Source organism: Thunnus thynnus, chromosome 1 (assembly GCF_963924715.1).
Source record: "Thunnus thynnus chromosome 1, fThuThy2.1, whole genome shotgun sequence".
Lineage (NCBI taxonomy): Eukaryota > Metazoa > Chordata > Actinopteri > Scombriformes > Scombridae > Thunnus > Thunnus thynnus.
Genome location: NC_089517.1, coordinates 26,559,069 through 26,573,834, shown reverse-complemented (window position 1 = coordinate 26,573,834; position 14,766 = coordinate 26,559,069). Strand labels below are relative to the sequence as shown.

Below are 14,766 nucleotides of genomic sequence, written 5' to 3'. Positions count from 1 at the left end.
TGACAACAACATAGAGAGAATCCCTTCTATCAGGTTAAACAAGAAATGTCAGTATCAAGGACAATAACAGTTAAATCATAAGATATAACTAGAGGTCTGTATGTTTTTGTTCCTTATGTCTGTAGGAATATCAAAAGACCAAAATGTGCCTCCAAAATGTATGAATGGGAATACATAAAAAGGATCCTATACAATTATTTATCACGAGGATGCATCTGATCATAGCTTCACCTAAAAAGTGTTAACAGCCAGTTGAGGCAGAAGGGAAATATAGACCTGTAAATTTAAATTTCTTGCATGCACAACATACACATACACACTCCCTTCTAAACTGGACGAATGAGTCTCTGCAGTCACATTTTTAAAAAGTCGATTATTTTGGAAAATTTAGGAAAAACATGCTTTCTGCAATAATCCATTGCATTCTTAAGGCATTTTCAAACCTATGGCTTGTTTGCTGTGGGCCAAATCAGTGGATGAGTTGGTAAACTTGTTGTTTTTCCCTTGGCTCAGTTTCTACACTTTTCTGCTTTTCACTCAGAAAAAAAAATCAAGCACCCCAGGCTACGGGAGCCTTTTAGCTCAAACTTGCAGAGTATGCCTTGTAATTGGGTCAGATCAAGGTTGGACCATGTTCCCACCACAAACAAACAGCTCCAGAATTAGTTTGTGACCGGATCAGGACCACCACGTGTGCTTTGAAACTTTCTTCCTGTGTTAACGCTCTTGCTCTCGTCTCAGACACATCTGACATTTTCATGTGGCTTTTAGTGATGCTTTTAGGTTTGCTTAATTTTTTTGTCCTTTCTGTGTCAAAAGAAACAAAACTAAGGTTTGCCAACTTATCCAAGGATTTAGACAAGAGCAAACAAACTACAGTATAGGTGTGAAAACACCCTACGTTCTCTGTATTTCTTTTTTGTTTTTGTTTTTGGTTTGCACCTGAGTACGATTGCCCAAATGAATCATACCAAGGGTAAAAACAAACCACAGTGCAATTCAACCAGACTGAACAATGCGGGTTTAAAAATTCCCTCAGACTTGACATGTTTGCAGGGTTTCTTACAGATGCTTCTTAATAAAAAATAACCAGACCTTCCATACACCTCTCATACTTTACTACACTTTTACAGCCAGCTGAAAGTGTCTCCCTGTTAGAGAGAAGACGAAGCTCCCTACACAGAAGATTCTTCTTTATTTTTTATTTTATCAATTATTTTTAGTAGTAGAAGTGTGTTTTTCTTTATTGAGTGAAATGTGTCAAGAAGGGTTCAGTAGGTCAACTGTTCTCCCTTTAATAATCGTGTTGCACTGTTTTTCTCTTATATATCCAGGCTATATACTTTGATTTGACAGAAATCTTGTGTATTCAAACAGTAAATGTTTTCATAAGTGAGTTTTTTAATGGCATGTCTTTCATTTTTTTGTTATCTTTTGTTTTTAACCTGACCTAATCATAGTTGCCTTTAAATTTTTCCGCATGTCAATCATCAGGTAATGTGTAACATGCAGAATCTACATTACAGTATATACACTGCTGCCTTCATTGTGCCTATCACTTAGTCAGTAATTGCCTGGTTGTTTGATCTTCATATTTCAAGTGCATATTGTAGAGATTATGGATGAATGTGGATGTAATGTCACCTGCCTGATATGTCACTGATCTAATGTGTTTTACTTTCTTGTTTTTCCCACACATACGCCTCAGACCACGTGTGCGGTTTTGAGGATGAGCGGATCTGTGGTTTCTCACAAGACCGGAGTGATGTCTTTGACTGGACAAGACAGAATCACCTCACCCAGAACCCCAAGCGATCTGCCAATACTGGCCCAGAGACTGACCGCAGTGGAACCAAGGAGGGTGAGGAAACGGGGGAATTATTTTAATATACAGGTTCAGTTTTGTGTATACAGTCTTGTAGTGGTGTAGTACAGAGACCAAACTGTACACTGCACCATGTGAAAATAAGTGAAATTTTCATATTGCCACTTGACATTATATAGTGATATCGTGATAAAAAAAAAAAAATTAAAATTAAAATAGAGTACATGTGAATTCTTTATCTGGCCATACAACCTTACATTTTGTAGATTCTGCCTTCTTTTACTTCAGTCAGTACATACTGGTATTTAACTTTTGGTCGCATTTCACAGTCTGGACATAAGAATGTTGTCTTGTTGGTTTCAGGCTACTACATGTACATTGAAGCATCGCGGCCGCGTGTTCAGGGGGACAAGGCTCGTCTGCTGTCCCCTCTTTTTAATGTGACCTCAATCAGGGGCCCCAAGGGCTCCGGCAGAGTCCCATACTGCGTCTCCTTCTACTACCACATGAAGGGCAAACACATTGGTGAGTATAGTAGAGAGGAGAATAGTTAGCTCATGAACATACATTGTCTTCTACCACTCAAGAGCATCCATAGAAACACAGTGGCACACATGGATCTACAGTAGAGAGTACGCTGACACTCGGTTCTATTGGGGTTCTTATATCTCTGGGCTTCTGTCAAAAGTTGAACTCTGCGCCTGACCCGTGCTTGTAGAGCTTGTCAGATGCAATGTTGTAAGTGTGTGTCTGTGCTTGTGTGTCAGGAGAGGTTGTTACAAAAGTTCTGTTTGTATGTTTCTACTTGAGCCTCAGAGTGTGTGTGCTAGGTGGTTGAAGGGGCCACTGGGTGTGTGATTTATGGCAGTGGCAAGACACAATCAGTCATTTGAGGGAGCTGTTCATCATAATATGCTCTGTCACACAGCTAGAATGCATACATCTTGTAGCCTACACACCGGCACACACACCTGCGCACACACACACACACACACACACACACATGCACAGACATGGGGGAAAAAAATATATGGTAAGACTTGCAAAAACATGCACATGGAAGTACACATGTACACAATGTTGATTTATGTGTCATAGCCAAGCATACAGGCTTCACTGTAAAATTTGTTCCCTGTCTGACCTCCCTTCTCTCCTATGAATGTTGCAGGGTATAGAAGGGAACAATATTTGTGCATGCATGTGTGTGTGAACCCAGTTATGGCTATGTAATAATTCAATCATTTATAACTGTATGACTGAGTAACAAGGCATTTTGGTTTTAAAATGTCTTGTTGTAAGTTAAAATATAATCATTCACTTTCGCCTTGTTTTTGTCTGAATCTTCTGGCTGAATCTTTGTCCAGGGTTTGTTTCCCTTTCTCATATGCTGCCTTCACACATTCCCCCCAGTTGATTGCAGCACTGATTAGAGTGTGAAATGCATAATCAGTATTCTGTAATAAATCAAACACATTACATTGTTGAATGTAACCATCTCACCCGTAGCCAAGAAGTGGCATTATTTAGTGAGACTATTGCACTGACATAGATTTGCACACGTTTGAAAGTCTACCCACATAAACGCACAGAACCGTAACCTCCATATAAAACTGTCGGAAGACATTTTCAAGCAAATTATCTTAGACAAGCCAACAGGACACTGCCCGACCAGAAAAGACAACAGAATCCCCAAATAATCTCCTAAAACCTGCATATTTAGCTTAAGTGGAGATGCTGGATTGAACTAGAGCTAAAAGTTGTGTGTACAAGAGTTTTTCCACCCTCTAGTGGTAAAGAAAAAACACTTCTTAAGGCTTTAAAATTAAAAGACTATTACATGACCGCTGGTTACCTATTACTTTTGAAATTATTTTGATGAATATAGATTATTTAACCTTTGATATACAACCAGCAAAGTAGCTTATTTTCTTTGTTCCTTATCAATACTCTCCATCTTCTCTTACAACAGATTTCTGCACATATAATTATAAAGCACATTATGAGTAATCTTTAATATATCCTGCAGCACTGACTTGAACCCTTTATGTGTTTTCTGCAGTTTGTTGAAAGGTCTTGTACGTGTTTCCCAGCAAAGCAATGAGACAAGACAATGCAACATCAGTCACACAGCGCTTGCTTACGATTAGTACAATCTGTTACTAGTTACGCCCAGCTCTGCTACAAGCCCTCCCTCAATTTACTCTGTTGTTCTCCGAGTCTGTTCCAATCTGTTGTTGCTTTAATTGCCTTACCCTGGCAGAGCTCACACTCCTGCCACAGAGACACGGTGTGACTTGATGACGAAAAGAGACAAGATGAGGATAAGACAGAGGGGGTCAGTGAGAGGAGAGATGAGACGAAAATAGTGAGGAGAAGGGGAGGAGGAGGAGGGTCGGCCAGCGTTGAAAAAAAAAAAACGCAGAGGGTAGATGAAGAGAGTGAGAGAGAGCAAAGAGGATAGGAGAAAGAGACGAACTGAGAAAAATGAAATGTGACAAGAAAGGAAGGGTGAGCAAACAAGTATGAGGAGGCACAAAAGTGAGGTGAAAAGGCCAGAACAGAGAGCTGCAGGAGAGGCCATCATGTTGTTAATGTTCAGAGTGAGTGAGAGGATGCAAGAGGAGTTGTTTATGTTGAAGTACTGTAACTAGTGTTAATGCACTCGATTTTATAAAGCGCAAGTCAGTAAAGTTTTAAAAGGGCTGCATATGTGATATAAAGCACTTTTTAAAAATGCTATTGAAATGCTGCTCTTTCACACCCCGCATTTACTGTATGTGGTGTTTTGTAGTCCTGAAGTTATTTGGTTATAAAACAGGAGGAAAGTATATTTTAAGGATCTTGCAAAGTGAGGAAAGTTGAGTGCCCTATGACTAGTTTGGATTTTAGGTTTGAAATGAGCCAGCACTGCAAACGAAGACCTCCCCCCATGTGATGAGTTCTGTTGTTCACCTTAATGCGTTTCTCTTTGGGCTAGCTGGCAGCAACAATAAACAACATTTAATTAGTTTTGTTTGGCATTGGGTTGTATTTTAGAGTGGCTCAGGTTTGCAGAGTGCCACTGGCAAGCTTACTTGAAATCACTGGATTATTTCACCTCAGAGTGACAGAAGACAAATTAGAGTTTTAGGTTATTTAAATGTTCTACTTCTTGCACAGTGTTTTGGATAACGCTATTATTTAGTAAGACGTTTAATTGAAGTTTCTTGTATGAATGTTTACAGGTTTTTGTGGAAGAGTGATGGAGTGCCAAGCTGGCAGGTTCACTGGGTTAGCATGACATTTACAGACTGTATGTAGTGTTATCTTTGTTTTTAGTGATACATACTTTTTTCTAGACACAAGTGTCTTCTTATAACATTTTAGATTTAGATTCTCATTTTGAGAGAAACATGATCAGCTCATTGTGTAGCAAGGTTTGATAAAAAAGGATTTAGCTAAGCCTAGATTTGTCCTTTTTCTCATGCTCCTGAATTGGTTATTTACTCAGTGCTTTATAGCATGCTTTGGTTGTTGTTTACACTGACTGTAATTCTCAGTTTAGTGTGCATAGTTTATACTGTAGCTATGGCTCAGAGGCTAAACAGCACTAGAAGCAGACAAACAGAAGACACATACCTTATTTAAACACTGAAACTTTTTAGTTAAGCAGTGTGTGTGTGTGTGTGTGTGTGACTATGCTGTCTTCCCTGCTCGTGATTCTGCAGACAAGTAGCCCTGATAGAGCTGTACCTTCTCCTCTGCCTCGCTGACACTCACCAAAAGACCCTGCTTTACCTCAGTCCAATCAATAGACTGCTTATCAGAGTCCTCTCTCTTCTTCACTCTGCCGTGCGTGCGCGAGGAGGAGAGAGAGGCGATGGGTGGTGAGTGCGGAAGGAGACAATGAGGCTCAGACATGTGGAGGTGGAACGAGAGTTATGTTTGTATCTGCATGGAACACAATCTAAACTTTAGAGAACCATGCGCAATGATTTTGATTAAAGAAATGGTTTGACACTTTGAGTTAGATGAGAGGAGCAATACCACATGAAGCTGGAGCCAGCAGCTGGTTAGCTTAGCTCAGCATAAAGAATGGAAACACGGAGAAATGGCTGAACAGGCTTTGTCCAAAGGTTACAAAATCCAACTACAGGCACCTCTAAAGTTCACTATCTCATTTGGTCAATCCACACAAAAACTGAAATATAAAAACAACAAGTTGTGGTTTTACACGTATGAATATTTTATGATTATTATATGTGCAGGACTTTCTCTTGTCCAGGTGCTTTGATTTCATGGAAGCACCACTGGTTGCTTGGCAACCTCACAGTGCAGAGAAGCTATCTCCAGTTTTTACGCTAAGCTAGGCTAACCGGTTGCTGGCTTCATACAGCTTCTCATTGAATGGACAGATATGTTATCGATTTTCTCATCTAATGCTCAACAACAAAGTGAATAAGCATAATGTCAAACAGTTCCTTTAAGATTTTATGGGCACTCCAACAAAGAGAAGCCTGAAATCCACTGGTTTTGACTAATCAGATCAATTTAGATCAGCAGCACACCAGCACATCTTTGCATTGATTATGTTTAGCTTCAGTCATGTTCCATTAAACCAATAAGCATGTACATTGGACACTGGGGCTGTCAAATCTATTATTTGAGGATTACTAGATGGTCATGGGCTAATTAAACATTGCACTTGCTATCAGAGATCAGAGTGATGACTGGAACGCTTGCTTTCCCCTGCCTCTTTTTCTGTATCACACACAGACACTCACGGTGTCAAATAACTTCCCTGTTTGCCCCTATAAACAGCACACTTGCACTTGTCAAACGTCTCTTAATTACTGACAGCCTGCTGCTTATTTGAAGGCTTGAGAAACATTAGCTCAAAGATCCACATACACGCATGAGAGTGATAAACATTTGTGCACATACGCAGGCATAAATCTACATGCAAACTTACACCGTATGAGCACACACACACTGTATATGCAGTATTTAGCACATGGATGACATTTTGCCCCCTGCTTGCGTATTTGTTTAAGAGACTGGTGGTTGGTTAATGTTCCAATTAGGAGCTGGCTGGGGATCGTTAAGAAGATGAATGATCCTCTCACACTTTCGAGACCTGAGAGAGCAACAGAGAGAGTGAGAGAGAGAGACTATTTGGATCAGTTCTCCTTGGCTTGGATGGTGTCATTCTTTTTAAACTCAGGACAACGGAGTTTATGTTTTGTTTCCACAGACGTTATAAATGCCTTCCTTACATAAACCAAACATCACATGGCTGTAATATTAAAGTAACAAAAGTTATTAACAAAGGTCAGTTAATCAACAAATCTTTCTATCAGATCTTTCTTTTCTAGCCACCTCTCGCATCTTTTTTCCACCTTCAACTCTGTCTGACTTTCTCTCTCTCTCCTTACTGCTGTGCATTTGCTCCACTGCTATGTCAGAGTGAAATAAAACTATACGCTGGACTGTATCTGTGGAGTTCAAGACATATCACCACTCATCCGTCAGGTTTCACACATTTTAATTTTCATTCACATAAAATATTTGACATTGGAGTTTCCCTCTATTGCACATACAGTATCCAATGCATGTCTTTCCACTTCCCGTATGTATAAATTAGGTGAGCCCATAGCATATGTTTTACCAATAGAAATGAGGGCAATTTGAAGTATGTGGTGCTCAAACAGAAGTCTAGCAGTGCGCACCCCTGGATTTTGTGGAGAAAATCCTTCCAGAAAGCCGCTAGATATTTTGTGATTGTGTCAGTCAGTCAGAGCGGAGCTTACTCCTTTCAAACAATCATTTTTGTTTGTGTATATGGTGTTATGGAATTTTCCATCTTTAGGGGTTACAAATTGGATTACATTGGGTCAAGCCTGGGCCTTGAGGTCACACTGTAAATCTTATGCAGGGAGGAGACATTCTCTCCTCTCCTTGAGACTCCAGCTGTCTGTGATGTTTTGGGGAAAGCAGAAACCTCTCTGATAAAGGGTAAATCAGCATTGCCATGGTCACCAAGGTCGGAGGAGGTTTTCCTAGACAACACAGATACGTGAATGCGTAGATTCTATTGACACAATCAGACATTCAAACCAGAATGTGCTGACAGTGACCTGAAGTTCCATGCAACGTGACCTGAACTGACACGGGTAACATGCAGTTCCTTGTTTAGAAACTAGTGAACCAATTAGACTAATTTTTCATATTGTAGGCTGTTCTGCTGAGGTTAAAGACTAAAGGTCAGACCCTCAGGGGGCAGAACGGAAAGAGACAGCATCCAAGTTGCAGATGACTTTGATGTTCGCTATTTCAGTTCTCCTTGATCAAGTGCTTCAATAAACATTTTCAGCTTTAAGACATCAAAGGCTCATGTGCACTTTTCTCCACTGAGGTGCTGACCATCGCTCAAAATATCCACAACATATGGTAGTCACTTACCTTAATGTGGTTGGTAAAATGGTTTACACACATTACAATTGTTAGGCCAATTATATTATATATTATTATGTTGGTGAAAATAAGTCATCATATGTGGGTTGGTATGTTTAAGATGTTTTGCCTTTGTAGACTACAATAATCTTCGCAGATTAAAATAATTCAGTCTTTGATAGTTCATTGACATTTTCTAATGTTCGTGTCTGTGTATGTGTGTGTGTGTGTGTGTGTCTGCATGTGTATGCACGTTTGCATGCTTTTTCACAGGCATTCTTAATGTGCTTCTGAGAGTGAGAAGCATTGCCTCTGTGGACTCGGTGGTGTGGTCGAAGTCTGGTCATCAGGGCCCGGACTGGAAGAAAGCGTTCTTTGACATCAGCCCCAGTGGACCCTTCCAGGTAAGGGCTTGGTGATCCCTTCTCTCTCCAACATGATTAGAGAAAAATCAGCAATACAACAATGAAGACAGCTTGTAATGTTTTAGGAAAATTGGTGTGTTTAAAGAAAAACATACATACAACAGACCAGATGATGCAACTTAGGAGCTTGTGTTTCTTAGAGACAGCAGTGACCCTCTCGCTGCCCCTGCAGTCCCACACTAAGCAGCTGAGGTGTGTTGAATGCAGAAACATTACCTGACCTAAAGGTATGATTAGGTCATCTGTTGACAGCCAAAAGTGTGGTGTGCTATGAACTGGTTGCTCTATGTTAAACGAACACAATCTCTGAATTGAAATCAGCTCCTTGTGCTTGTCCCTTGAGGGTTAATTTCTACCCAGTGCCAACATCATTGTCAGGTCTGCTTCGGTTTGCCCTAAGAATAAAAAAAGAATTATATGCTTTTATTTTCACTGCACTCCTTTTTTCTTGTCTTCTCTCTCGATTTCCTCTGCCGCAGAGCTCCTCACTTCTGTGTCTTTCCCAAGAGGAAGGCCTCCACTGCAGCCTAGATAGAACAGGGGGATATTATATACTCTGGCGGCTTTTAGGAATCAAGGGAATTCCACGAAGAATTGGGCTTCAAACTTTTCCTGGAATCTGATAGATTTTTCACAGGAAATTCTCCACAGTGATACGTTGAAGCTCCAAAGAGAAAAAGAAAAAGTCATAGTATGTCACAGTTATGCCAGAATTAACACATAATCAAAATCTCTTATATCTTCCTTGCAGGAGAAAAAATATAAGCAGCTATTAATAAAGGTCATGGTGAAAAGGTTATGCAAAGTCTTCTAAACAAACTAGAACCTGAACTCAAGCTCTCTGTTGGCAAACATTTGCCTTGTTAGTACCCCTGCCAGAACCTGAACTGATCACAGTCTCAGTTTGCCCACTGGAATCAATATAGTATATTATTATAGTTATTATTTATCAAGCCACACAAGTTTGTGCAAAAAGTAGTACTAATGAAGGCAATGAAAAATATGCTAAATATAAATTAACCCCAAGCTTTTATATGAGAGACTGGTGAGCTTTTTTTCCCCATTTATTAAATAAATGTGGGTGCAGCATTTTGACATTTTAGTACTGAGGGGAGTATTGATAAATGAGGGCCTTTGAGTGAACATTCAGCTCATTTTCTGCTGAATGTCAGCAGCAAGTCTATCCACACAGTAACCAGAGGATTATTCGCTTAATCAAGAATGTGCTGATCTCAGGGTGGAGAACAAGGTTTCACACTGATTTAAAAGATCCAAATAGCATGCATATGGACCTACTCACTGCCATGACCTCTAAATAGAAAATAAAAAAATAATAAGTTAGTGAGGCACAGTTTTGGCACAGATACTTACATATTGACATTGAATGGGTATCAGCCAGATGTGACCAATACACAATAAAAAAAAATGTTGCCATATAAATACAAAAATGCCAATTCACAGATTGTCATATTTGATTTGCTGCTACAGTATAATGATATTTACTTACTTAAAAACTATATCTAATTTGATACATTAACTTAAAATGTGAACTATGTCTAAAAACTCTGAGCAGGACACTAACTTGAGCTGTATAATAATTTGACTTTGTGTTAGTTCACCTGAAGTTTAAGCTTACTGTTCACATTCAGTCAATAGGGAGACATAACAGAAGACGTGCTTATGTTTGAGTACTGTCTGTTGACACATCATCGAGGTCCCTTCGGCTCTCTGGCAGCTGCGCTTGCAGTTAGCTCTTCCCTGTTGGGATGTGGCCGAGTAAACTAGATGACTCAGTCCTCCTTTCCGACTGGACGTTATGCTCCATCTCTCACTCATTTTTCCAGCATTTATTACTCACCGCGTGTCTGTGCGTGTGGATGAATGTCTAGCTCAGTAAGTTTACAACCTAACAGAGAGAAAAAGCAGTGAGGGCAAAAAAATGATGATGGTTTTATTTTGCGTGCCTCTATCCTCTTGTGTGTGTTTCTCAATCTCTTTCTATTTTTGTTATTTTCTCTATTGCCCTCTGCTTATCTTTCTCTCTGGCCCTGTGCAGGGATAGACAGACCAGTTAGGTCGATTTTTGCCCTGGTCTGCTTCACACCTTCTTGTCTCAAGGCTTATGACTAATGGCTCTAACATCAACACACTCAGGATAGAGAGTCTTCAACTATCGAACTGTTCATACACTCGCTGACTGACACACACACATTCTCTCTCTATATATCTATCTAACCGCAGTATTTTTACGCAAAAACACAAGCACATACATGTATAAACAACGTGTTGGATTCAAACACATGCACACAACTCTTTTTTAAACACATACACACACCAGTCTCCTAACCCCTGCAGCAATTAGCTATGACAGGTCAATTAACAGGCTTATTTATGAGCAGGGGATGCCTGCTAGTTGTGTTGTAATGATTCCAGATACTCTCTGTAAGTGCATGGGGGAAATTGAATCCATGATGAATGTGGGCTGAAGGCCTGAGCTGGGAGCTGCATTTGCTCTTCATTAACTATGCCTCTGCAACACCATGTTTCTTTCAGCATTAAAGGGAAAATTAAGTCTGAAACAGTACGCATGCTGTATGTTATAGCGCTCCTCTGTGAGGTTGAACAGTATCAGGACTTTCTGGTTTTGCATGCTAACAAATCTTTTAGACAAAAGTTTTAAACTCATGCACACACACATAAATGCATACATAATGGCTCATTTGTTTCTCTATACAGTACATGTGACTAACTTGGTGTCATCTCTCATTCTCTCTGACTCATCCTCGTTTGTTCAGTACACTTTGCAGCAGAGAAAGCAGAATGGTTGGTCACGTGGCACCTTCTTTCAGATCTCATATCATTTTTTTGCTCATGCTCAGACAGACATGACAACCAAGTTCAGGTCAGTTGAATCAAGATATGATGTGTTTGCTGTAAAATAAGAAAATGGCTTTTAGTGTGACATGATGCACTCTCAGCAGTATTTACAGTATAGGGGAAAACAACATTTTAAGATACCATCTATGTACATCACAGCTTTACTTTCTGTCGTTGGATGTACTGCCTACTGCCTACTAAATGAATGATTAAGTATGTCATTACCAGCAGACTGATCACACTGAAGTATACTCAAGAAAGACGTGACTGTATCACATGACCGACAGCCGTCTCACCCAGTGTTACACCGTATTTGTTGACCCATCAGATTCTGTGAACTGCCATGTTGGAAGAAGTACTCAGATCCTTTGCTCAAGTAAAAGTAGCCTACCAATACCACAATGTAGAAATGATTAATTACAAGTAAAAATCCTGCATTTAAAGTCAAGCTAATTTTACTCAAAGTACTAAAGTAAAAGTACTAATTTTGCAGAAAATCAGGCTGTGAGTAATTTATTAAAATGCAGCCAAATGGTGCACTGCCAAAATGTTCCGAGTGGAACTCAAGTGCTAGAATTAATTGTTCCACACATCAGAGTACGTGGATTAGCAGTAATGCAGTAACAAAAATTTCACAGAGCAAACAGAAGCAGATCAGAAAATAAGGAGGCTTCATACTAAAATTTGAGCAAATATACTTATCAGACAGAAGGAAGTAGAAATAAAGGCCTCTCTCTAATATAAATCTGCTTCCAATAAAGGCCTGGTACCCTCTGCAGTTGAGGTAAATAAAGGCCCTGGCCACTATTTGAGGAAATACGGTAATTATAGGCTTGTAATATGGAACTGTTGGCCTGTTAAACAGTGTGTTAACAGCATTTATTTATATCCACACTCCAAGGCAACTTGAAGTGTTTGTGTGTTTCAGTTTATGTGTTTGTGAGTGTGTGAAACAATGGGATGGGAAACAGGGGACTGCATCACCAGCGCAGATCAAGGTCAATGAAATGGTAAAACTGGTAAAAATGTAGATGGACCATTAAAGGTCTGAAGGTATCTCCTAAGAGCTGGAAACAGAACCACATTTTGCTCACTCACAGTGCAGCTCAGAGACATATGTGCTGATAGACACACACAAACACGGTACAGATGAAAATGCATGCAGAGACACCACTCACACACACAACAAACACACAGTTTATACACACACACACTGCGCCAGGAGAGGCAGACACCAGGGACAGCCTTGTCCTTTCCACACTGTGTCTATGCAGTGTTAAAGCAGTCAGCTTAATTGGTCCAGACACCATAACCTGCTGGTAATGAATAGGAATTATACAGTAAAGAAGAAGACAGCAAGGAGAACCATGTATGTGTGTTTATGAGCAAAGTAGGAGGTGTTTTAGAGACAGAGAGAGGGTGCGTGAACAAGGAGGAGAGAAACGTGATTGCATGTTTGTATCATCAATAAAGCAATTAATGCATCTTAAATATTCATTGCATCGTGACTCAGGCGAGGGTAGGTGAGGCAGGGTGGATGAATGAGAAAATATGCATGCAAGAGAAGCGTTGTCTATGTTAAGACCATTTTTCTCTTGTCTTTCTCTTCTTTGTGTGTATTTTTCATGTGTATATGCATATACTGTACTACACGTTTGTCCACTCCATCAACTGGGTGTGTGCCCTTACTTTTCACTCACATTTGTGAGTGCATACATTTGTCCAATCAATCACGAGTATTTGTGTCCTTGACCACGCATGTTTTGAAAATTTTACTACTCCGTCAATTATGTACAACCACTACAAACAATGTAGTGGTTGTCAGTCATGATCCATTGAGGTCCATGAATGTGCAGGCTATCACAAGTTCTCTTGTTCGGTAAACATGCTGATTAGAGAAATCAGCTGCTATAATTTGGTATTTAGCTCACAGTGGTGCTCACTGGTGACTGAGAGTGCTGTTATCAGCTTACCTGTGATTCACACCATGTTACTTCCTCATTATAACATATTAGAAGGCCATGGAAAGTGCAGAAACAATCATAATCTGATGTAAATAATAGGTTGCTGAGCTATTAACCTAATGTGCTAGTTTTTTACTGGACTGAGAATGACAGCTTGGACTAGCAACAGACTGAATATACTACTGAACTGACAGCACTGAATGTCAGGCCATATGAACAGTGATGCATTCACTTACTAACATACATACTGAAGTACATTTGAACGGTGATGTGGCGACTGTGGAAACAACTGTGTTAAGCATACTGGAGGCTAATCAGGGAAAAAGAAGGATCATGTACTCAGTATGTAATTTGTTCAGATATGACTTCCACACCCAACCTGTATGATCTAATAGAAAATATTTTGTGACAGTTGTTTGTATCCTATGTTGAGAGGTTAAGCATCAGACTGATTCATAGCAGTGCTGAGCTGACTGTAGGAGTATTAATACTTTATTAATGAATTACCTCGTCATTAGGGCACCACCTCCTTTTTGGTTAGGATTTGTTAGTGCCAGGAGGGAGCACTAACCCTTGTTCAATTTAATCAATGACTCAGTCTCACGATCATAAGTTCTTGTCCCAAACAGTGACCTCTGTTTACTGCAGCTCAAAGAAACAACTAAACACTTTTTGGATAAATGAAGACATTTATTAATATCTAAACGTCTTGAGGATACATGATAAAGCATAGATAATATAATATATACAGATAATATACAGAAAATAATAAATTAAAAGAAAGTAAAATAAATAAATAAATAAATAAGGCCTAAGAATGATAAAAATTTAATAAAGAAAATTATTCAGCAAGAGTGGCTCGAAGTGCGTGACTCGAGGAACGTGTTGTACCGGGGAAGGCTAAGGGAAAAGCTAATTCAACTTCTCTAAATAAATTCTTTGATTTTAACGTTATTCGACATCAACCCTTGATCACAAAGCCATGTTATGCCTTACTGTTGAGGTGTGTTGTCGTGGTAGAGGTGTCATCTTGGCAGGTCCAGCGTTGTTTGACGCAGCATCACCAGCGGTGTTGCAGTGGAAGAGCCCGTATCAGCCGTGGGCTGTGGTGCATCTCAGTGGATGCAGAGGTGTTGAATGCCGTTAAAGAATCAAGCTGTTTCAGGCTGTTCTGGCAGAGCCTTCAGGCCAGCTTCACTTCTGGGTTGCAGTCTTGCTCTCAGAGAGCAGTTTCAAGCGTTCT

General features: G+C 39.8%; 1 protein-coding gene across 2 annotated transcripts in view; it reads left to right on the top strand.

The window, feature by feature from the left end:
• The window catches only part of LOC137185158 (MAM domain-containing glycosylphosphatidylinositol anchor protein 1), a 192,850-nt gene that overhangs the window by 159,734 nt on the left and 18,350 nt on the right, over positions 1-14,766 (top strand). For both annotated transcript variants that reach the window (XM_067593469.1, XM_067593460.1), the window contains exons 14-16: positions 1,709-1,861; positions 2,189-2,350; positions 8,531-8,661. In XM_067593469.1, coding sequence (XP_067449570.1) covers positions 1,709-1,861; positions 2,189-2,350; positions 8,531-8,661 — 446 coding nt within the window. The remainder of the gene's footprint in view (positions 1-1,708; positions 1,862-2,188; positions 2,351-8,530; positions 8,662-14,766) is intronic.